At 42.7% G+C, this 25,410-nt stretch overlaps 1 protein-coding gene across 3 annotated transcripts in view; it reads right to left on the bottom strand.

Moving 5' to 3' along the window:
* The window catches only part of SHISAL1 (shisa like 1), a 184,662-nt gene that overhangs the window by 91,040 nt on the left and 68,212 nt on the right, over positions 1-25,410 (bottom strand). For all 3 annotated transcript variants that reach the window (XM_006023575.3, XM_006023574.3, XM_014519929.2), the window contains exons 2-3: positions 23,555-23,654; positions 16,769-16,982 (exon numbers count right to left, since the gene is read on the bottom strand). In XM_006023575.3, coding sequence (XP_006023637.1) covers positions 16,769-16,982; positions 23,555-23,624 — 284 coding nt within the window. In that variant the 5' untranslated portion in view covers positions 23,625-23,654. The remainder of the gene's footprint in view (positions 1-16,768; positions 16,983-23,554; positions 23,655-25,410) is intronic.

The following is a 25,410-nucleotide window of genomic DNA, read 5'->3' as shown; positions in this document are numbered from 1 at the left end:
CACTCTTTCTTGCCACTGGCAGGGGGTCGGGCTCGATGATCTGTTGAGGTCCCTTCCAATCCTAGCATCTGTGAATCTATTGATCTAGTTATAGAGTAAGGACCCCTAAAACAGAGCTGCTGCTTGAACTCAATGAAGCATGTACAATAGAGACTCTAGCAGGAAAAAAAATAGCGTCAACTGATCTTTATTTTTAAGTCAATTTAAACAGCAGTAAGAAAATAGCCTAGGGAAAGTGGCTTGGGTGGCAGAAATTTATATGGTCTGTAAAAGGCTTTTAGTGTAGCTGTTATTTTTAATCACAAACAGTTAACAAATGAAGCTTTCCTAATATTATCACTCACATCTACCTAATCTTTCTCAGTGGGTGCAGTTTCTCTTTGTACCCTGTTGCCTTTTCTATATTTATAGCAAATTCATTCCCAGGTAACTAGGGCTTAAGGGACATATGCCACCCATTACAAACTCTGGTTCAGAAAACTGGATAGCTGGCTTGGGCAGAAGAGTGTGCTTAGGACTAAAGGGATCAGGACAACAGCACTGGGTAAACAGAGGACAAGGCTAAAACTATGTTAAGTGTGAGCTTTGGTTACGCAAGGGTGTATATAAATCACGTGCAGAATGGTTTAGACATGGGTCTCCAACATGTTCACTCTAATGAACTAATTTTGTTTGTCCATAACCCTTGTCAAAAAATCATATTTTCCAGTGGAAATTTTACATGCATGTCCTTTGTCCATAGAACTATTTTAAAGACATTTACAGTGCTGCTGACACAGCTGTTCAAATGCATTTGTGAGGAAGTGCATTACCCCTACAAGTGACACATTCAAGCCTATAACCAAAACAGCCCTAGCACATCAAAGAAGGCTCTCTGCTTTTCCCCAGCACTGGGCAATGTGTATAGGAAAAAGAAGCCAAGCAAGAGACAGTGGGCCAGAAGCTACAGGCAGCCAGCATTCTCTTTTACTTCCTTGGTACCATATGGAAACAATTCAAGAAAAGGGGAACATAAAAAAGGTTCCTTTTAAGAAGGCCTTCAGAAAGAAATGATGCCAAGGAAATCTGTAAAACCTGAACCTCAGCCTCACTTCAGCAAAAAAAAGCCTTGGCAGTCTGGTGTGGCTTGACACCCAGAACTCATTGGGGTGACTCTTCCTGCAGCAGCCTGGATAAGGCTGCTAAATACTGAATGACCACATTTACATTTTCTCTCAAGCAAACATTCATTCACATAGTTGGTAATTGCAAGACACCGGCATACTTGGGGATGGGAGTGTAATTTTGACACATCATCATCACCATCATTATCACTATCAATTTTGTTGTACTGCTCTGAAGGGCTGAAAATGATTGGAAAAGGGTTCAATAGGTCATATGAAAAACTCTCAGGATTCTTGCAGGATCTCAAAGAAGAAATACAGCTTTCCACAAACTGATAGAAAAGAGTTGATCCCATGTTCAGCATAACTGGGGAAGGTGAACTAGAGCTTTATGGACATATTTGGTGCCTTAGCCCATTTCCTACATTCAGCTGGGATAAAATATTTTTCACATCAAGTGGTTCTGTAAGCCATAGCTTGCATGGATTATAGCCGAGTAACTTAGAGTAAATGTCAATGAGGGGCTGCATATGTATGTTTCGAAACGAATTCACCATTTAAACAGTTGGATTAATGAATAGTAGCACAGCTAGGGTGGGATAAGTGGGATACCAGCCCCAAGCACCTATTTAGAGAAGGTACCAGAATGGTGACCTCCAGGGAGCCCACATGGCACCAGCAGCAGCTAGTGTGAGGGGAGCCTGCATTATGGCAGCAGTAGCTTTGAACATCCCCCTTTCCCACCTCTGCTGAGGTTGCTGAAAATGCTAGTTACACCTCTGTTAATGAATAATACAAAGATTTTCTTTAAGGACCAAAGTCAAAGTCCACTGAACAGAATGGGAATCTTTCTATTAGCTTTAATGGGCTTTGGATCTGGCTCCAAGACTACACTGTATTACATCTTATACTGTAAGCAGCAGAAGTGTTAATTGGCTTAGTGGAACAGTCACACCTGAAGGTGAAAAAAACATCTCTGCCTGTCCTTCACCTACTGTGACTTGCCACTAGAGGATTGGTGAGGAGGGGCAAGACTAAAGGAGCTAACAGCAGGACCAGTTCACTGGTTGAGCTCTGAGGAGCCTGATCCTTTTTTTCTCTGGAGCCCACTCTCTGTGCCACCCCTTCCTGGGCTGCTGCCTGGCTGGGTGCCACCTGATCTCCAAAAAGGATTTGGCCCCTTGGAGCTTACTTGGCAGCTAGCTGACTGGCAGTGGTGTGGTGGGGATAATCTCCAGGGGAAAAAAATTAATTGGTCGCTTAGGACCCAGACACATGCCTCAGCGGCCCATCCCTGCATCTCCTCCCCTCTACCACAGGCTCACTGCTTCTGCTGGGCAGAGTCAATGCTGCAGCCCTGGAGCTTACTTGTTCTGCTCAGGCCCAGTAGTCTGGGAGCATGCCTGGGGGAGGGTGAGGGGGAAGAGGGGAGAACAGGGACAGGACTTCTTGGCCCACACTGGAGCAACCCCAGCACGGAGTCCCATGCTCCATTCCCAGAGCTGCCCAGCTGCTACGGTAAGTTCAGGAGCCGCAACTGCGACTGCTGCTGGGTGAGCCAGGTAAGGAGAGCTAACAGTCAGACCCTGAACAGCCCAGTGGAGAACAGGGTCAGTGGCAACCAGCTTTGGGGTGCCATGCTGCAGCTGCTAAGCTCCATTCTGCTCCAGCTGTCTGCCCCTGCCAGGGCATGTGCCTGGGTTCTCGGGGTGCAAGCACTAGGCAGGGGATGTGCTGTAGCTGAGTGTGGGGCTGGGCACAGGTTCAATTATGGGTCAGCAGGAGGAGTAAGCACCAGCCTGCCGCCCTCCACAGGCACCATGGCCCAACTTGAGTCAGGCACTAGGAGCAGCTGGGAAGCCCTGCAGCCATCGGGTACTCCACATTTGTGGCTCTGGCTCTGCCTGGTGGAAGCAGGAGGGCAGAGGCACCATACCCAGCCCCACTGCACCCTGGCATCCTCACCCTGACTCAAGAGAGGCCACTACATTATGGGATGCTGGAGGACTTCAACTTGGGCACAATATCTGTATGGAGTGGCCATACCTTAATGAAACAGGAGCAAAATTAGGAGGAATGGAGTGGCATAACTGTAAAATGACTAACAAGTGCTTTAAACTACTTATAGGTGTTAATCTGCAGCCAATCCAGGGGTTAAGAGATCCAGAAATTGCCTAAAATTATCATGTAACAAGGCCCAAAAAAGACTTCAAGGTACTCATGTTGAGCAAAAACTTAATCCAATGGACAATGAAACAAAAATATGGCCTTTTCCTTTTTAATGTTCATCTTAATTTAATTGAAGAGCATGTACCTAATATTCAACTAAAAATTTTGTAAAGAACTGTAACCTTTCTAACTAAATTTATACTTAACTTTCTTGGCTGCTTTGAAAGTCCCATCCTAAACCTACTTCTCCAACAAAGATTACTTTTAAGTTATTTTTATTGAAATTTATTTTCTTTATTGTCAGGGTACTGTATACTAGAACAAGAAAAAAAGAGTACAGTCTGTATGGGGGAGTCAGGCAGAGCTCAAACAGCTTAGTCTTTAAATATACACAGATTGGGGGGCAGGGGGAGAGGGGGGGACCCTTCATAAGATGTCTGTCTAAATCCAAAGCTCACAAGGAACCTGGATGCATAATTCATCAAAGCTGAGCTGCTTAATTCAAAATCTCAGCCACAAAAGAAAAAAGAAAAAAAAGAAGCCTCATCTTTTCAGGTATTTTGATGGCCCCTATCAGGATAGTGTATGAATACCTCATATCCTTTATGATCTGCTTCTCATTAAGGTAGAGAATATTATTATTGTTATTTTACTGGTGGACAAGCCCCGTCCCCAAAAGACCAAGAACCAAATCCAGAAAAACCTAAAGCCAGAATTGCAATGTGGTGGATTTATCAATTCAGCCCAGCTTAAACAGGCTTGGAAAATCTTTGTTTTCATTGGTGGAGCCCATCCACCAATCAGGTAAGGGCTGGGTGGGGCTAGCCCCACCCCTTGCGTGGAGCGAGGTGGAGTGAAGAGCCTTCCAGACCTGATTGAAGTCTGCGTTCTGCAGGTCTGGCAAGACTTTGGGGGCGGAGCCTATGAAGTGAATAAAAGGAGCTGTGTGCCCAGCACATGGAGAGATGTGTTGGAGGACGGAGAAGAAGGAAGAAGGGGCAGAGAAGAGCTGGGAAGAGCTGCCCAGGGTGTGGACCCAGTGCCCTGAAGACTTCCTCACCAGGACTGATGCCTCAGCTCTATTCAGTGTGCAGTACAGCGCAGCACAGTATATGGAGCTCAGACCCTGGAAGCCATTCGAGGCAGCTTGGGTCTGCAACCCCTGGCAAGTGGCCAGGGCATGGTGCAGAGATTGCTGCATGGAGGATCTGGGAGTGGATCCTGACTTGGGGAGCCATTTTCGGACAGCTTGAGTCCCCATTCCCTGGCGTGCAGCCAGGCAATTGACGCAGGCAGCGTCAGCCCCCAGGGGCCCAAGAGCTGATCGAGCCCCAGTGCTGCACAAGGCAGCCTGGACCTCCAACCTTCAGCAGAAGGACAAGCCCCGCAGTGCACGTGACGGTGCATGGGGCCATGAGGCTGCTACAGAGTGGGAGAGAGCCTGGACAGCGGAGGGCCACCCCTGCCTGGAGGAGGCCCCCAAACTGGGACAGTCAGAGGTAGATCCAGCCTTGCCAGGAGTCATGAGTTGTTGGGAAAAGGGGGTTTCCCCCAGGGGAGGGAACCCTTGGGAGGGAACCAACAAAGGCCCCTGCAGGGTAAGAGGTGTCTGACACAGTCCATGAGAGGTAGGAAGGCCTGGGCATTGTTTCTCTCCCTGGCAAGTCACAGTAGTGCTCCTTAAGGTTGAAAGGGGGAGCCCAGGTATATCCACACTGCTGGCACCTCTAAGGGGGTGAGAGCACCTTATATGTTGTTATATTTTGGGTTATGATCAAACTCTCCATGATGCATAAGAGTCTAACCTTTACCTATTGATTCTGGGTAAATGTCCTTCATAAATAGTCAATAGTTACCTGCTGTTAGCTAGTGTTTGAATATTGTTGTACTTACCTGTGCTTACCTGTTTCAGGACCTAATTACTCACCTGTGCTGGGTGTTGATTATTTGCCTTTACCTTCATTTTCCTGTTCTAGGACTGGTCACTTACCTGTGGGGACTTGATAGCCACTGGTGGTAGTACACTTTCCTGGCCATTGTTTGTTGAATGTGGTTGTAAACTCATATTGTAAATATTTACTATTCATTTAAGGGTCTTATATATATTTATGTGCATATATTAATAAACTTGTACATAGTTACATGTCCTGGCCTGGCTGTATGGAGAATTAGAGGGAACTGATCCAGAGGCAACTAGATCCCTATCACAGCAAAACTGCCTGACCACCTATCCCTTCCATTTGAGGATGGGGCACACATCAGTGAACCCCCACCCCTCACCACCAGCGGCTACCTTGCTTTGGAGGCATCTAAAAGTCCATAACTGACATAAACATTCTCAAGATGTCCAGGGTTCTGCTTTTTTCACACAGCAAGGACTGCCCTGTGTTTCCCTGAGCAGTTCAGTGTCTACCTGCTGTGTATGCCCCAGCATAATTCAGAAATCAGGCAGAGCAGGATTTAGGTAGGTAGGTTTTGCTCATGGGCATGCTTAACCCACAATAGCATCAGGCCCCTAACAAAAATCCATTGTAGCTACTCTCATCTCTAAATAAGTGGGGGTGGTAATGCCTGTCAGGATCCCTAAAAAAATTTTTGAGGTGTTTGTGAGGTGTCATGCATGTTTTCTTGAGTCTGACTGATGGCCTGTGTGGTCTCAACAGCTAGGAGGCATTAAGATGCACTCAGCCATATAATCCTTGTTTCTATGAACTGTAGTACATGAGATTAAATGCATTTCTGATATGTTATGGTAAGGCTAGGATTGCATAATATGAAATGATTCCCAAGTGTCACTACTTAAACACTGAGTTTCTTTCACACCTGGAATAGGCTCCAAGACTAAAGAGCTGAAAAGAAGAAATCACTGAGAATTAGCATCTGACAGGTGTTTGTTTACTCAAACAGACTCCAAAGACTTGATCAAGGCACTTGAGACAGGGCCTTCCAGACAGTGAGGACTTTACATTTTAAGAGACTCATAAGACCTGGCTATTCAGGTTATTCAGGGAAAGATATTTCTCACTGGGGATATTATGTGAGAAAAAAATATCTTTGGGATATACCTGAAAGGATGCAATACCAATATTCTCCTGGTCATAATTAGTTTAGGTAAGACTTTGCAGGGGTTGAAAGTTACATGCATGGTGGGCACTCCTCAAGAATCCAATGGGTGATGTATATGACTCAGATTCTGCAAGAAGGGAGTACACTCCCACTCAACCTAGATAATAACTTAGTGGTTGGAACACTCTTCTGGGACATGTGGGCTTGAACTCCTCAACCTAAGGGGAACCCAGAACTCAGATCTCCAGCTTTCCAGGTGATTACTATAGTGACTAGTCTATCATACAGAAAATGTGCATCACCATACCTAGCTGTATTATGAATGGAAAAGCGGAAAACAGTGCAAGAACTCAGGATCCTGAATGTATGAATTTGCCAGTTGACAGTCCTGACTTGGGTGTCTCAGATTTAGAAAGGGGTGGGAGTTCAGTCTTCTGTACTTAGTGTCTTCTACTACTTACCTCTAAGCCAGCTCCCTGCTCAACATACCAGATTTTTAGATCCCCTTTCTGAGACATCTAATTTTCCTCCCACCTTGTATGAGGAGCCTAGGTACCTAACTCTGGGTTGTGTATTCTAATTTGTGAGCCAGATATCTAAAAGGGAAGGTGTTGCAGTACCTACCTTGTAGATGCTTAAGTCCTTCATTGGTTCTAGCCTCAATTTACCTGTCCATGAAATTGCACAGGAAGCTTTTGAACTGAGGCCCATTCTAGTGTCTAACCTGTAACATTATCCTACCCCATATTAAAATAAAACAAACCATGAACAGACATCCCTAAACTTGTGATTAAAGCATTTTTGTTTGTAATTAAGTGAACTGTATTTGCTATATTTATAATGATAAACAACAAATGACATCAACCTCTAGGTGCTTAAAGTATGTATGCATCTAAGTATTATTTTCTTTTTTGTTTTGTACTTAAAATTAGAAGGGATCATTTATAATAAAGTACAAATTCTGAGCAAGTATATTTACTTACATAGCTTCACTATAGTATTGAAATCACTAGGGTTATTCATGAAGTAAATAATCACTCAACAAGTTAGGAAGCATTTAAACAACAGTGTCTGAAGGAGCTAAGGGAGTCAAAATTTAGTTATAATGCCTCAAAAATCACAAGAGGAAGATGAGCTGAGTCAAAATGATTCCATCACCCCTTTCACTGAACCTCTGGAAGCCGCTTTGTGCAAAAAAAACCCTCAGTCAGGGTTTCCAAGTGTTAGGAGGGAGTAACATTACTCTGAATGCTAACAACGCTATAGAAATGTGTATGAAATCAATGGTCCAAGATTTTTACTGGATATAAATTGAAATGGATCCATTGGCCTCACTGCCACCATATTTTGGGCCAGAATTTGTCTCTTGGGCCATTTTTACATGAGTTGTGGAGACAGGGGCAGAGGCCCAAGACCTGCTCTATTTAAAGTGCCACTGTTTCATGTATCAGCGTCCCCGCGCTTCAAAATGGCAGCGGGTATGTTTGAACTAAAACTCATTTGACAAGCTTTAGTTGAAGCGCCCCTGCTGCCATTTTGAAGTGAGGGAGTGCTGATACATGAGACATGAGAAAATGCTGGAGCACAGTACTTACCACACTCCAGCAGACTTGATTAATCGAGTCTGTTCTGATGCACTGTGCTTAAAGAGCATCGGAACATCCCTTCAGCATGTGTCTACAGGCACTTCTGATGTTTTAAGTTCTACTTTTTCCTCCTATAGCTTTCTGTATAATAGGAAATGGTATAACTAGTGAATGGAGAACCCTGCTGCTGTTCCACTGGACAAACATAAATTCTGCTTAGTGTGGCACATTTAATTAGCGCCATGAGTGAAAAATCCCTAGTTTTCTGAGCACTGATTCCTTCACTAGCAAAGCTGATGAACAAATATTAGAGGAAAAAGAAATAAAGAGCAAATAACAATAACATCTACCAAGTAATTTTTTTCAATGTAATGTACCTTACTTTTTTCAGACTTCAACAAAGGAAATTTTCTCCAATTTGGTTTAATAACTCATCTATAGAGTTTCTCAATTATGAGATTCTCCAGGACATATTAACTCATGCAGACATAGATCTTAATCAGGTAGACAAAGATTGCTAGACAGTCACATTTGGTGCAAATCAGTTAGTTAACTTCAGTAGAGGATCTGCTCCAAAGGCAGTATTTCCCAAATACACAAACTATTTAGCTGATGGAAGCTAATCATTCATACATCTCACATTTACTTCCTTAGGAATTCATATGAATAGCTACTATAAGCTAAAGTTTCAGTTAAATCTTTTGGTTGTTCACAGATAGCCCAATATTCTACCAAAATGTATCATATTTTTAGATATGATAATGGAATAAATGTAAATAACCTTGTCTGAAGTTATACTGAGGCATACCCAACATCGATCTTCTATATACGAGTTTCTCCCACAACACATTAATACAAGAAATGTGTTTGTGCGTGGTAGAAAGAATGGCTGAAGAGGAAAAAAAAAGGGAAAGTATGTAACTCTGAATCAATCTTTGTCACAGTCCTCAGTTGTGGGTTCATTGCTATGCATACCCTACATCAATCATTCTCCACAGCTACTAAGGACACAGATTCATAGATTCATAGATGCTAGGGTTGGAAGGGACCTCAACAGATCATCTAGTCCAACCCCCTGCCAGTGGCGGCAGGAACGAGTGCTTGGGTCAGATGAACCCAGCCAGATGCCTATCCAGCCTTCTCTTAAAGACCCCCAAGGTAGGGGAGAGCTCTACCACCCTTGGAAGCCCATTCCAAATTCTGGTGACCCTTACCATGAAGAAGTTCTTCCTGATGTCCAGCCTAAATCTGATCTCTGTCAGTTTGTGACCATTGTTCCTTGTTACCCCAAGAGGCACCCTGGTGAACAGAGCATCTCCAGTTTCTTGCTGTGCCCTACTAATGAATTTGTAGACAGCCACAAGAACACCTCTCAGTTTTCTCTTTCGGAGGTTGAAGAGATCCAGGTCTCTTAGTCTCTCCTCATAGGGTGTGACCGGCAAACCCATAATCATACGAGTGGCCCTCCTCTGGACCCTCTTGAGGTTATCCACATCCTTCTTAAAGTACGGTGCCTAAAACTGGACACAGTACTCCAACTGCAGTCTGACCAATGCCGCATAGAGGGGAAGTATCACCTCCTTGGTTCTATTTGTCATGCATCTGCTAATGCATGATAAAGTGCAGTTAGCTTTGCTGATGATTTTGTCACACTGATGACTCATGTTCATCTTGGAGTCCACTATGACTCTGAGATCCCTTTCTATGTCTGTGCTGCTGAGAGGGTCATTCCCCAGCCAGTAAGTATGCTTGATATTTTTACACCCTCAGTGCAACACTCTGCATTTGTCCTTGTTGAACTGCATCCTATTGTATTCTGCCCACTTTTCCAACCTGCCCAGGTCCACCTGCAGTCATTTCCTACCCTCCAGTGTGTTGACTTCACCCCACAATTTAGTATCATCCACAAACTTGGATAGAGTACACTTCACACCCACATCCAAATCACTGATGAAGACATTGAAGACTACAGGTCCAAGGACCGAGTCCTGCGTGGCCCCACTGCCCACATCCTTCCAGGTTGATACCAACCTGTCCACCAACACGCTCTGGGTGTGACCCCCAAGTCAATCTGCCACCCACTGGACTGTGTAATCATCTAAGTCTCAGCCTCTTAGTTTATTTATGAGAATGGAATATCGTATTGAAGGCCTTCCTAAAATCCAAGTAAACAGCATCCACCTCTACTCCTGCATCTAAGCATTTTGTGACCTGGTCATAAAAAGAAACCAGATTAGACAGGCATGATCTACCTGCTACGAATCCATGCTGGTTGCCCTGCTGCATTATTTTTCCTGCTGGACTCACACAAATAAAATCCTTAATAATTTTTTCAAAGAGGTTTCCAAGGATAGAGGCGAGACTAACTGGCCTATAATTACTTGGGTCCTACTTCCTCCACTTCTTGAAAATAGGGACCACACTGGCCTTTTTCCAGTGGTCTGGGACCTGACCCAAGCGCCATGAGCACTCAAACAGCCATGCCAGTGGTTCTGCTATGACACCGGCTAATTCCTTCAGTACCCTCGGATGGAGCGCATCTGGGCCTGCTCACTTGAACACATCCAGTCCATCCAAGTGACTTGCACCTAGTCAGCATCAACAGTTGGTAGGCTGGTGTCTCTCTGATGCCCATCTAAGAACCCATTAGGAGACTTATCTTGAGCCCTGTTCAGGAACACTGAGCCAAAAAACTCATTGAATAGCTCAGCCTTGTCCCTCTTGTCTATCACTAATTGCTCCTCCTTGTTCAGTAGGGGTCCTATGCTGCCCTGCACCTTCCTTTTACTCCCTACATACCTAAAAAAATACTTTTTGTTGTCTTTAATTTGTGTTGGTAGCCTCAGGTTTGTAGTTGCTTTGGCCTTTCTACCTGCCTCCCTGCAAGTGCGGGCCAAGTAGATATACTCCTCCTTGGTAGCTTCTCCCTGCTTCCACTGCCTATATCCCTCTTTTTTTTTTTGCCCTTAGGCTTCCCTGGATTTCTCTGTTTAGCCAAGGACATTTTTTAGCCCCTTTCCCCCCTTTCCCTCGTGATGGGACTGTCTCCCTCTGCACCTGAAGGATCGCTTCCTTTAGGAATGACCACCCTTTCTGGACTCCCATCTCACCAATACTCCTATTGTACATGAGTTTTCTTGTGATGGTGTGTAAAATTAGGTCTAAACAAACAACACTTTCACAGTTGCTTTTTGTTTCATGAAAGATGGGGAGAGGGGAGTTTAGTTGTAAATTCCAAACTTACTTATTTAGAGTCCAAGCAAGACTAATCAGCACTACGTTTAAACAAAGCTCTTATAAGCAGCATTATTTGTCCCTGTGCTTCCTTCCCACCCACAAAGCTGTGGGCCTGATCCAAAACCCATCCAGATGATTAGAAATCTCCTATTTATGTCACTGAGCTTTGGGTAAGTTATCTACATACACACTGTTTCATGTGACCCTGTATGGGTAAACAAGGAACAGCTCCCTACTTAATATAAAGTGTTTTTATTATACCAGTTTCTTACAGAGCTGTTACACGGCCTACTGTTCTCCCCCAGCCTCTCTAACTCTCTTGTTTTTCCTGTCTCCTTCCCCTCACTTGCTGTTCCTTCAGCTCCTTCAGACACCTCCTTTCTGCTGCTGCTGGTTTTGCTTCTGAGTTCCATACATATTGTTACATTTTTCCTTTCAACAGTTGAAACAGATGATTAACTTATTCCCCTGGTTGGGCCAGAGGTTGGTAGCACATAGCCCACCTTGGAGACCAAGCCTTTACCACTGGTCTGCTATGTTCTTTAGAGCTCATAGTCATCCAGGTATGCTGGTCGTTGAACCAGCCTCCCGCTTCTTGTTTGTTTGATTTTTCTGGGTGCTATGCCTGCTTCTGGTCTGTCCGTGTCTTTGTTTTGTGGGCTGGACTCTGCTTATGTGTCTCTTTCCTTCGTGGAGTCCATGGCATCTTTCTCCCCTATCTGGGGCTCACTGATGACTGACCAGTTGTTAAAGTTGTCTTGGTCCTGATCCTGGAATCTTTTGCTCAATTGTATTTCCACTTTGCCAGCGCTCTGCAGCTGCTTCTGGTTACATCTCAGCCACTGTCCACTATCTGTGACAACTTTGTAGGATCTATCTCCCACTTCACCCTCAACGGGTGGCCTTTTGCCCATTCTTTCACATGTGGACTTACTGGTTGTGCCCAGACCTTTCTCCTCTGCACAGTGGTCTCAGGTCCCTGGATCCTTTGTTATATTGTGATACTTGCTGAGACTGTTGCTTTTTTAGCTGCTTGCATTTACTGTTGCCCCTTCCCCTGGGGTTGTAGCAAACAGTCTCTCAAGGGGACTAATGTCTTAGTTCTATGGCCCATTAATCCATGGGAGGGTGTGTTGCCATGGTCCAATAGAGCCAGGTAGGGATCCCCTGCAGTCTTATTTGCCTTCAACAAGAGTATCTTGGCTGTCTTTACTGCTGATTCAGCCTTGCCATTGCTTTATGGGTACCCAGGGGATAATGTCTTGTGCTGGAATTCCCATCTAGTGAAGAACTGTTTGAATTCTCTTGGGATGTATTGTGGGCCACTGTGAGAACAGTGTGTCAGGTATCCCATGCTGTACAAAATGAGCCTTCAGCTTCCTGATCACCTTTCCTGCATGAGTGTCTTTGAGGTAATCCACCTCCCAAAAATTGGAATAGTAGTCCACGGTGACCATATAGTTTCTATCATTGACATCAGACAAATCAGTCCCTACTTTCTCCCAGGGCAGAGAGGGGATGTCATGAGGGTTCAATGTCTCTTTTTGCAGTTTGTCACTGTATTCCTTGCACACCTTACACTGCTCCGTGTATGTTCTGAAGTGGGCATTCATGCCTGGCCAGTAGATGCACTCCCATGCTCTCCTCAGGCATGATTCTATTCCCATGTTTGAAACATAGAGTTGGTTCATCATGTCTTGCCACAGAGCTACAGGGATCACTGCCCTGTCTCCCAGACCTCCTTCTGACGCATCACACTGTAGTACTAGTTGCTCAGCTGTGTTGTAGTAAATACTTCAGTGTTAGGGCCTTGCTGATAAGTTTTTTAATTCTTTTGAATGCCTCCTTTTGGGTCTGTGCCCATTCCCAGGCTGCAACATTGTGTGTTAGCAACCTAAGTGGCTCACAAGCATTAGACAAGTGTGTACAAAATTTGGACAGATAATTAACCATCCCAATAAGGTGCTGGACTCCTTTGACATCCTGTGGCCTGGGCATCTCCATAATGGCTCTCACCTTCTCTGGGTCTGGGCATAGTCCTTCTGAAGTCAGCAGATGTCCAGTGTAGGGTACTTTTGCTCTTTTCAGCTGTATTTTGTCGGCATTCAGTTTAATGTTCCTTTCCTGGCATCTGTTAAGGAGTTGTTGTAGTTTGACGTCATGGTCACAGATCGCCTCTTCCTTATCATCCTCTTCTCCTATGACAAGAATATCATCAGCCACAATCTTGATACCCAGAAGACCTTCTAGCTCCTGGTTTAGCTTCCGCTGGAAAACTTCTAGAGTTGGGTTGATCCCCATGGGCATGATTAACCAGCAATACTTGGCAAAGGGCATATTAAAGGTTGTCAGGTGGCTGGATGATTCGACTAGCTCCACATGCCAACATCCATTCTTGACATCGCAAACTCTGAACACTCTTGCCCTTGACAGGTCAGGTAGTACATCATCAATCATTGGCAGTGGGTAATGGGCTTCTTTTGAGTGCCCTGTTAAGTGGTTTTGGATCAATGCAGATCCTCAGTATGCCTGAGGACTTCATTACTACTACTAGGCTGCTGATCCAGTCAGTGCTTTTATCAGCTGGTGTGATGATGCCTTTTTTCTGCAAGTTTGTCAATTCTTTCTTCAGTGGCTCCAGCAGGGCTAGCAGAATTCTGTTTTGGTAGTCATACTGGTTGCACCTGTGGATCTATTTCTAACTTCAGTTTGCCTTCAAAGAGTTCAGTGCCCTGAAATATGTCTCCATATCTTAACAGAATGTTAGGTAGTGAACTTAATAACCATTCTTGCTCTTCTGTGACCCAGAGGATGTTGTGGTGTTGCAATGTAATTAAATCCATGGTTTGTGCTGCCCAGCTGCCCAGCAGTGGATGGGTGTCTGCCCTGTCAATCACTATAAATTCCAGGCAGTACTGTTTCTTGTTGCATGGATTTCTTATAGTCAGCTGGCACTTTCCCGGTGGCCTCACAGTTGTTTTGTTATACATTAACAGCACCTGGTGACATGTTTCCATTCTGATGCTGCTACTCAATAGATTCACAGGAAGGACACTGCAAGTGGCTCCACAATCCACCTGGAATCGCATAGGTCTTTGCTCTAGCATCATTGTTGCAAATATGGCCAAGTTGCTACCCGCTTTTTTCTGTAATGTGTGTATCCTATGAGTCTGTGAATCTGTCAAATTTACACTGAAAGATTCCTCCTCATCTGTAGTCTCCTGATTGCTCATCACTGCGTGGACTGTTTTTTTTCTATTTGGGTGGCTATGACACTGACCCCTGAAATGACTCTGTTTTCCACATTTTTTGTACCCTTTTCTATAGGCTGGGCATTTGTCCTTCTGCCTTTCATGTAGCTTCCCACAGTACATGCTCTGAATCATATTGTTGACATTTGCAGTTGGCCTGTCAGGTTCCTGCTTTCCAGAGTCCTTTAGGTTGAGCCTGTGAACCTGCTCTGTACATGTGGCTGTGAATATCATTTTGATCCTTTGTTAAAACAATTCTGCTGCTCTTGCAATTTTGTGACATTTTTCCAGGATTAGATCTACCTCTCTTAGTAGTCTCTCCCTCAGGGCAGAGCCCCATGTACCATATACAATCCTATCCCTGATTAGGGAGTCTTTTATGTCTCCAAAGTTACATGAGGATGCCAGAGTTTTCAGTGCTGTGATATAGGCCTCTATTCCTTCCTCTTGGTTTCAGGTGAAAAACTGATATCTCTCTAAAGTCTTATTTTTCCTGGGGTCACAGTATGCATCAAATGCTTCTATTAACAGTTTTGATGTGTCAGAGTTCCCTGTCATCAGTGTCATACTTCACAGCCTTTTTCCCGCACTAGATAGTAAAACAGCTTTATCTTCATTTTCTCTACTTTATCAGTCATGGTTAATTCTGTATACAAACTGAATTCTTGCTTCCATTGTTTCCATGTCTGTGCCAGGCTCTTGTGTTGAAATCCAGCTGTCCTTGGGCCTTCTGTCCCTCCATGCTTCTTGCAATCTGTTTTAATCACTGCTGGGGCCCAGGTCTCTCGCTTGTCTTGGGCTTCCTCACAGACTTTCTGCTGCCACCATGTTTCATGTGACCCTGTATGGGTAATCAAGGAACAGCTCCCTACTTAATATAAACAGTGTCTTTATTAAAGTAGTTTCTTACAGACCTGTTACGGGACCTGCGGTTCTCCCCCAGCCTCTCAAACTCTCTTGTTTTTCCTGTCTCCTCCCTCCCCCTCACTTCCTGTTCCTTCTTTGGACTTCTCCTTTCTGCTGCTGCTGGTTTTGCCTCTGAGATCCATACATATTGTTACACACACTAAGGGGTCAAGCTGCAGAAAAGAATGCTGCCATTTCACATGGGAAATTCCATCCTCTCATATATTATTTCCATAGAAAGTGCTCATGGCTGGCAGGGGAGTTGCCAGAGAAACAAAGAGCTGGAGGATTACTCCTACAAACAGGATAGAGAAAGAGGAAATAAGGGATTAGTGAATGCTACTTAATCCTCTATCTGCACTGACAGTGGTTGGCCACAATGTTATTACTGCTGTGTGCACAACCAGGAGGTTGCAAGAACTTGAAAAACCATTAACAGTCCTACTTTTGTAACATGCCACCACCACCACCTTGAGACTAGGTCAAAACAAATGTCAAGGAGGAGGAGGACCCAACTAGATTTTACATTTTTTTTTCAGGAACCAGAGCAGGATGGGATAGGATCATACTTAGATACCTATTAGGTGAAATAGGATTTAGCCCATAGTGTTAATGATAATACCAGATCTCCTTACTATTTTTGTAGTTGAGTGTGCATGCATGTGTGTGTGTTCCACCTCCGCCAACCCCCCCCCCCACGTTTCTTGGATTTATCTCCAAAACAGGTCACTGAGTTGCTTTGGAATAAAAATAAATGTGCAAAAAGGACCTCAGGTAACAAACAGAGAGGTAAACAACACAGACATATAATCAAATGCTTTTCATTATTCAAGTTTGGTGATTGCAAGGCATTAATATGCAAAACATGAAGAAATTCAAAATAACAATTATCCATGCAAAACATTTGGATTGGTATGGAAAATGTCCGCTTCCCTTTGTGTCACTTGAGGTTTTTATTCATACTGATATATATTTAAACACAGATTTGACAATTTGTTTAGGAGGGAGAGTCAGTTTATTGCAGGGGCGGACAATTATTTTGGGCAGAGGGCTGCTTACTGAGTTTTGGCAAGCCATCGAGGGCCACATGATAGGCAGCCAGGGGCAGATAAATATTAATTTTCTAAATTTTTTAGGGGCCTCGCGGGCTGGATAGAATGGCCTGGAGGGCCACATCCGGCTCCCGGGCTGCATTTTGCCTGCCCCTGGTTTATTGTCTTATGGAATGTATATACATGCTTTTAGATGTATGTTTATAATGAGCATCAAAGCAGAAGCAAAGGTAAAGCATACCCTTCCTAAGGAGTAACCTTGTAAGGAAAAGAGCTTCTAGCAATGTTTCCTTGTCTGAGTAATTATTCTAATTACTTCCACCATTAAGCATCTCTCAGACTATGTGATTAGACCAGGAATAATTTGGTAAAGAGTACTTTATAACTCATTTACTTACTTATGCATATATCCATCTGCATTCCCTGTTAGGTTCATCTGCATAACAGTCTGAAATTCCGTCTCATTGCAGCAGTATTTAAATACTGTGTTGTTATGGTGACAGCAAAAGATGTAAGATTTATTGTCAGAAAGACGTGGGCAGTGAAAACCAAAGTGGTAGCGACCTTTGTAGTCTGTATATGGCTCACAGACCCGAAAGTGAGCAGACAATGCTGGAAAACAAAGAGTGATATTGTCTTTGTGAGTCACTTGTGTCAGCTGCATATAATGTATATTTTATTGTTTCTTAGTTAAGCTTCAAAAAATGTTCTTAGATTTCTGAAAAACAGTAATAATGTATTTCACCAATTTCTACTTAAAGATAAATACAAATACTGAGTCTGAAGGGAAAAATCTTATATCTTATACTTCAATTTTTAGGAGTACTATGTTTCCATTCTTATTAAATTGAAAGAAGAAATGCTATCAATAACTACCACATGTATGGAGGGCACATAATGCTAAAACATTTAGAAAATATCTTCAACTCTGATGTTTTAAAAATATGGGTACCAGCAAAGACCTAGAAAAGTTAGTCCAGAATTTTGCTTGGATGATTTTATTGTAAATAAAAAGAATATATGCAAAGTAGAATGAGAGTCTGGAGATGCAAGATTAACAACAGCTGTTATTAATGTGTCAGAAATGTCTGCTCCACTATAAAGGTCATTCTTTGATGAGCACCAATCTGCCAAAAATAATAATTAAAAGACATTGCCATGCTAACAGACTAGAGCAACTGTGAATATACAAAGTTAAAACAAAAGCTATGGAAAGGAAATTATTTCTCAGAGCTTGTGTGTTTCTTTTTATTACCTTCCCATGTAAAATATTTACTGTCTCCTTTAAGACTTTTTTTCCATAACTGTTTCACTCCGGCTTTGCCATTCACTTCTCTTGAAACAGTTACATTATCTCTGCCTATTTATTCAGATCATAGACTATAAACTAACTGTCATATGATGACTAGCATATTATACAGCTTTTTAGGATAAAGAGATCTGTAGTTAACCTGTTTCTAACATGTATTTTTAAAATTTATTTAAAGTTTGTGTTATGGTGGACTTAAAGGCCCCATCTGAGATTCCATACACACTCTATGTCGTGATGACATTACAGCCTAAAGAGACTATCAAATTGGGGGAAGTGAAATAATTTTGTTCTGATTTTAAGCCAGTTTAGTTAACTGGTATAACTTGGGCCATAAACAGATGTAATTTCTGGGGTGAGATCAGCAATGTTGGGCTCCTAGCGCTTCAAGGGCTTGATCCTGTAGGATGATGGCCCCCAAGTGCCACACCCCGTGGCGATTCTCCTGCTTGTAGAGGCGCATCCTAGATCAGGGAATGGCAGCATGATATGTATGCTGCTGGAATCCCCTGTTCTTTCCCACCTGCAAACACGTGCCACCTTTCCCACCTATAAACTCATGTGTTTATAAACGATCTGGACTCTGATGTCAGAAGCAGCCTGGCTAAGTTTGCTGATGACACCAAACTAGGGGGAAGTGCCGCCTAGAGGATAGGCTGGCAATCCGGGCTGACTTCAACAGGCTTACAATGTGGGCAGATCAACCCTGATGGCATTCAACACTGAGAAATGCAAGGTGCTCCACCTTGGGAGAAAAAACCCACACCACACTTATAGGCTCAGCAGTCCTACACTCGCTAGCACCACAACTGAAAGAGACTTGGGCGTCATGATTGACCACAAGATGAACATGAGCCGCCAATGCAATGCTGCAGGTGGCAAAGCAAACAAAACTCTGGCTTGCATCTACCGATGCATCTCAAGCAAGATCCAGGAAGTCATCCTCCCACTTTACTCATCCTCGGTGAGACAACTGCTGGAATACTGTGCCCAGTTCTGGGCTCCACAATTCAGAAATTATGTGGAGAAGCTTGAGAGAGTCCAGAGGAGAGCCACGCAAATGATTAGAAGACAAGAGAGGTCTTGTGCAAGCACCTACTCTGGATACTTTCAAAAAACACTTGGATGCCTATCTTGCTAGGATCATTTGACCTCTGTTGACTTCCTGCCCTTTGGCCAGGGGGCTGGACCTGATGATGTTGTGATGTCCTTTTCAGCCCTAATGTCTATGAAATCTATTAAATCTATGCCCCAGAAATTCCCCTGCAAGTGTGGAGTGGGGAACTGGGCTTCCCTGCTCTGTGTCAGCAAGGGAATTCACAGGGTGTGTGCCTGCAAGCACTGAGTGGGAAAGCCCATGGCATAACCTGTTCTGCCCCTGCAGACATAGGCCCTGGGTTGGGCTAATGCCTGAGGCTGTTGTCATTCAGGATTGGGTCCCGGAAGTGCCTAGCTAGGGTGCATGGAGAGCTTGTGCTCTAGTGCTGTAAGCAAGTGGATGTCTGCTGAAAAAAGGTGGTACAAATTTTGAGTACACAATGCTGTGACCACAATTTGGGGCATTTGTTATGCAACAAGGGACAAAGGATAAGTCTTGGGACCCAGAACTAAATTAGGAAACAACACTACTAAAAAATGTAAAAATTATGGAAATTCTAAATTAACCCTATAGTGCACTACAGACCATAGATGGTCTATGGCAGAGCCAGAAATTTCTTGTGTCCTGCACCCCAATCAAGTATCTTAACAAACATAACTGTCATTCCTTTCTGACAGGATACTTTTAGAATATGACTGAGTTGATGATAATTTCATACTCCAGAACGGAAGGTAATATATCTTTTTGGCATCAAGTTTTTGAAAGCATTACATGCTCTGAGAAGAAAATGATCTTGATTGTAGAATATGGTGTATCAATTCAAATGCTATGGAGTCTAGTTGGGGCTGTGCTCCAACTAGATGCAGTGGGGACAGAGCCTGCTGACTCTGGAGCAAGGGTAAGTGCCAGAGGGAGAGTGGGGGGAGGGACAGAAGTAAAATGGGGTAGGAGATGGAGGGGGGAAGGAGGCCAGCAGGGACACTGGAAGGGAGGGGTGGGGGGCAAGGTTATGAGGCAGAGAGGCAGGGGTGAAAAAGTGGTGGGAAGGGGGCAGGGAGCAGCTGGGTGGGGCTGGGGCCTCAGCTGTTGCTCCCCACCCCACCAATTCTAAGACAAGGGGCTTCCCTCCTTCCCCCGCCCCACCATGTTAAGTGCGGAAAGGAAACCTTGTCTTGGAATCAAGTAAATACAGTATATAAATGCCCAAATTATATTCAGAAATCCCATAGTTAAACAAAGCAAATAACTGTATAAACAAATGCATACCTCTCTGTGTAAATACTCACTTCTACGCGTAATTGCTAAACTGTTTACCTGAAAATTTTAGCCTCTGATATTTATTGCCCAGAATATATGTATTTCTATATTTGTTGTTTGTAAATTTGCTAAGGACAAAGTCAAGAAATGGAAAATCCTTGTTAAAAACAAGGCATGTGGCTGGATCCTCAGCTTAATGCTTGGGTATGCTCATGTATTCTGCCAAATTTTCTTCACACAGTTGTTCTAATTTCATTTTTTATACTGGCCTCTAACACACTCCATTTCACTTCTAGACTCGCAAAACAACCATACTAGTGCATTTCAAAATTAACAGGCATTGCAATTGTCCACTAAGGCAAGGTACAGACATTACACTTTTACCAGTATAACTGATCAGAACTAGTCTATACCCAGAACTGAACCGAAGTTTGGCACACAAAACCAGTGTATACCTGTAACAGTTTGGCACACAAAACCAGTTTATACCTGTAACAGAACAGAAGCTTGGCGCACAGCCCAATTTAAAAATGGCAGAAGCTGGTATAAGATTTGCCCCCTCACCAAAGGGCGAATGTGTGTTCGTTACCGCCGTTTACAGAACCACACCACTTACAGAAAATTGCATAACTTAGATCGGCTCTGCCTCAGGCTTTTTGAATGTCTGTACCTTGCCCAAAAGTCTGGATTTTCTTGTGATTAAGACAGGAATATTGAACTCAGAAGTCTATACTAAGAGCTGGTCAAAAAAGTTAACCTCTGCAGAGAATTGTGATATTTTGAAATTTATTTTCACCCTGAATCGGAAAAAGTTGGAATATCAATTTTTTTTTGTTTAGAAAGTTTGAAACATGCCATTTAGATATTTTCACTCTAAAAACGTTTCAACATCATTAAATAACTCTTTACTAGCAACGTTAGAAGCTTACAGATTTTAGATGCTTCAAGGATTAGGCAGCAGCTCTGTGAGTGTATGCAAGATCTACATTTTGGAATTACATACCTAAAAAGGAAGTTGAAGTACTCAGCTCCCTTTTGAGGATCTGGTTTGAAGACCTCTGTCCTCTCATGAATATCCATACAAAACAATCTTTATTAATGTGATCACAAACTGTTTCTAAGATAATGCAAAATCGTGACATTTTCTTCACAATGCTGATCTATATACATATTTAGGAGATGCCATGGTCAAGATATCAAAATGTAGGCACAATGAGTGGAGATAAGATTGGATATCTTGGAACTCTTGATTTTATCTTAACAAACTACTTCCTGTCCATACAGTGTCAAGACATTGACAGTCCTGTCATCCCTCTGCTTTACCTGTGGCAAGCTAGGATGTTCTTAGTGTTTTGGAGCATTATGCCTGGTAGTTCTTTGAAAGGGTTGTTTGTGCAGTTTTAAGAACAGGTTAGACAGACACTTGTATAGGATGATATAGAAAAGGATGATCCAGTCTTGAGAAGGAGCTTAGATTAGATGACTTCCTGAGGTTCCCTCCAGCACTTCTTTTCTATGTATATATGATCTTAAGGCTCATTGAGAATACATGATTCTCAATCAGGGTTCTGTGACACTGTGGGGTGCCCTGAGACCTTTTCAAGGGTGCTACAGGGTCCCACACAATGTTAGCATCGCTAGCTGTTTGAATATGATTCACAAGGTAAGCCCAGAAATTTAAAATAGGAATCCATAGTGTTAAAAACATTTTGATCTGTTGTGGTTTTTCTGAGTTCTTTCCAATAAAAGAAATTCTCTATTGTTATTATTTAATAGGCAAAATGAGTGAAAACTAAGAGCTGGCATTTTCCATGGGGTACCTCCAGTCTAAAAAGGTTGAGAATTACTGTTATATGTTAACACTATTTCTTTACATTTCTTGAGATTACTTATTTTGCTCAGTGACAGTGTGTAACCCTAAGTAATACATTTTTGCTTCACTGCTACATTGCTAAAATAGGATAATGGTGATCAGCCAACTTTGTGAAGTGTTTTAAGAAGTAGGAATGAAAAGCATTGTAAAAGCTAGTTATTATTACTAGTTCTCAATGAAGATATTCTGTGTATAAATTTTAGCCATTTTTGCTGTATTCCTGTATACAAAAGTGTGATTAACAGTATACCAAAAGAGGGGAAGGGTGGATCTTTACAAACTAAAAAAGGAAAAAAGAAGAAATGGTGCATAGGATTCTACTTGCCTATCCTCTTGAAGACTATAAACATGGAAAACTTCAGACAAACAGATGAGGATTTGGAAGGTCTGAGCCTGTGTAAGATACTGCTAATGATGTGAATAGTTTTGCAATTTAACTGTAGCAGAAGAAAGATCTGAAAGGCTAGACGGTGGTGGGCAATGTGATCCACACACACGTTCATATGCTCTTGCTTCTGAAAGTGAATATACTTGCCATATAACTAGGCTTGGCAGGATTCGTTTTTAATTGGTAAATGTCAATAAACAGCTATTTCACCTCACACTCACAGACCGACGAAAAAGTACTTCCATCATTTATAATCAAAATGTATAGAAAGGGGACATAAAAATAGGTTGCTGCTGAAGTGCGCAGGTGTGCTCCAGCTGAGCAGTGGCTGGAGGCAGAGGTGGGGAGGGGCAGGCTGGGCACTGTGGTCTGCATGCAATGAATGTGCGTTCCCTCCCCTGCCTCCCTAGCTCAGTGACTGCCTTGCAACTTAAGTGGAAGCCAGTGGGCAGAGCAAGCCACTGGCTGAAGGGGACAGAGGCTTCTGCAGCAGCTGGACGTTTCTTTGGTGGGGACTGGGTGGAGGAGCTGGGGGCAATGACCTCTGTGGGACAAAGGGAAGTGGGTGCTGAGCTCATCAGTACTATGCACAGTGGCAGGCAGCAGGCTAACAGCCCAGCAGCACAACTTCCCCTGTGCATGCTGTGTGCTGGGCTGGAGGAGGAAGCAGACATATTTGTGTGTGTGTGTGCCTCCATGCCCCTAATTTCACACAATCCTGAAATTTAAATAGATAAAAATCAAAATAAATGCTTAAAAATAAAACCCCCCTAATATTAGCCATTGAATTATTAAAAAATAAAAATTGAATTCTGCCAAGCCTACATGTAACCCTAGCTGCTGAGTGTATAGATGGATCATTCAATATAACAGTATGATTTGTACAGTAGTGAAGCCCCCCACCCCCTCTTTTTTTTCAAGGAGACCATAAACTATTCAGAATCAAATGGCAAGCAAAATTGATCATTAAAGTTCTGTGTGACAAATTTTGAGCCTATGTTGTTAGATTCCTGTTAGTTTAACTTTCCTAAACATAACAGTATTGCATTTTTATCTTATTTTCCAATCACCAACTACACAGTTATAATTCTTATACATCACATTATCCTTGATTTAACTCTTTTAGGGATACACTTGGTTATAATGTCATTACATCTACTTACTAACAAAACAAATTCTTCCCTTAGTTCACGTGTGTGCGAGCACACACACACACACACACACACACACACACACACACTTTTGGTAGAAACATTACCTGCTGATAAAAGTAATGAGAACACAACCATCAGCGCATTCAAGGACTGGTGACCACAACTTGTCATCATTTTGCTTTCATTGATCCATTAGAGGATTACCTGTTTAACAAGATGCAATATTGTGGTTAAGTGTAATTGCATATCACTTTTACCTGCTTAAATCTTTACGGACAACATAGATTTTGTAAACAAAGGTGAAGGCTAATAAATTCAAAGAATGGATGCAAAATTAATATATGCATTTTATATTCTAAAGCACTAAGGAGAGATGAACCAATTGAAGTTCATAGCTAACTATTCTCCTAGCTTTGTAATCTTAAAGAGCATACCTCAGGACTTGAAATACTGTAGGCAAGAATGAACCATTTCATTGTGTCAGAAGAACTAGGAAAGTTAACATGATTTAAAGTAATCCCTTTTCCCTTTCAAAAAATTATACATCACTCTAGGATGAGGTTGAGAGGATGCAGTGTTTCAGAAAGTGGGCTACAGAACAGAGCTGATGAAAAAAATGTTTAAACATACTTTTTTGTTCCCTTCAAAATTTGCCAATTTGTTGAAATCGAAAAATGTTGCGAGATCATTTTAACAACATTCAACTGGAAACCAGCCAAGCTTACACTGAACCTTGTCTACTGCTGACTGGTTTCTTGCCAGCTCACCTACCCAGGTCCTTGAAGTCCTGCCTGACAAGTGTTGAAAGAAAAAGACTACTTAAATTTATGTCCAGGATAGGCCTGGTGTAGAGCAGCCCTATGATTAGATGAGACAAAAGAAGTCTTGAACTTCATGTTGTTTTGGCTGTCCTCAGCCATACTGAGCATTCCCTGACTATAGCTAAGATTCTGCCCTGTTGTGAATTTTGCCAGGGGCCTACCTCTGGTATCACCAGTGCTGCAGTATTCCTTATCTTATTGCAAGTGGTAGTGATGGATGCTCAAGACCTAGTATGTTTAAAGTCAACACTATTAGCCACTGTCATTTCACCAGAGGGTATGGAGTACAGACATTTGTTAAGGGCTGGCACACCAGTATTAGAAGCCTGAATAATAAGCAAGAGAAACTGGGATTGTTCATTCATAAGCATAAATTCAGCTGCATTGAGATATCAGCCAACTGGGGAATGATTCATATTACTGGGTTATTAAAAGCAAAGGCTATAATCTACAGAAGAAGAATCAAGTGGGCAAAAGTGGAAGGGGAATGACATCTGATGCATTGCCTATTTTCAAGTCATTGACATTCAAAATAATCTTCAATGCCTATGAATCAATGTATTAACATATAAACATATAGTGAGTAAATAATTGGCATCTGCTCAAGCCACCCAACCAAACCAGATAATAGAATGATGAGCTCCTTAAGTACCTCTGTGTGTAGCGGGGAAAGGCTGCACTATCAAGGGGGACTACAGGCTGAATGACACATGTGGGAGGTGCCATGCTGCCAGAACTAAAATATCCATAGAATGTTGTGAGGTGACACATTCTTCACTCATTTAAAAGTGCTGCAGCCAACATGGGCAGATTTTATAGTAAACCTCGCATTGATAGATAATGATGAATTGAACACAAAACTAAAAATTAGCAGTAGCTGAGACAGTCATGACCAGTTGATATTTGATGGGCACATCTACATGTATGCTTTACTGTGCAGTAGACTAATTTACTGCACAGTAAAGCATCACTGTCTACATATGTGCGGCAATTAGGTTGGTGCAGACTAATTTACTGTGCTGTCATGCTGTCAGATAGTACCATCAGACACAAGTACTATCCAACAGTGGAGTAAATTATTGCGCTTAAATGCGCATAGAGACAATGACGTCCGGCATAGATGCCAACTTTAATTTTTG

The sequence above is a fragment of the Alligator sinensis genome, unplaced genomic scaffold, assembly GCF_000455745.1.
Source record: "Alligator sinensis unplaced genomic scaffold, ASM45574v1 scaffold975_1, whole genome shotgun sequence".
Lineage (NCBI taxonomy): Eukaryota > Metazoa > Chordata > Crocodylia > Alligatoridae > Alligator > Alligator sinensis.
This window is presented reverse-complemented; position numbering and strand designations above follow the sequence as displayed.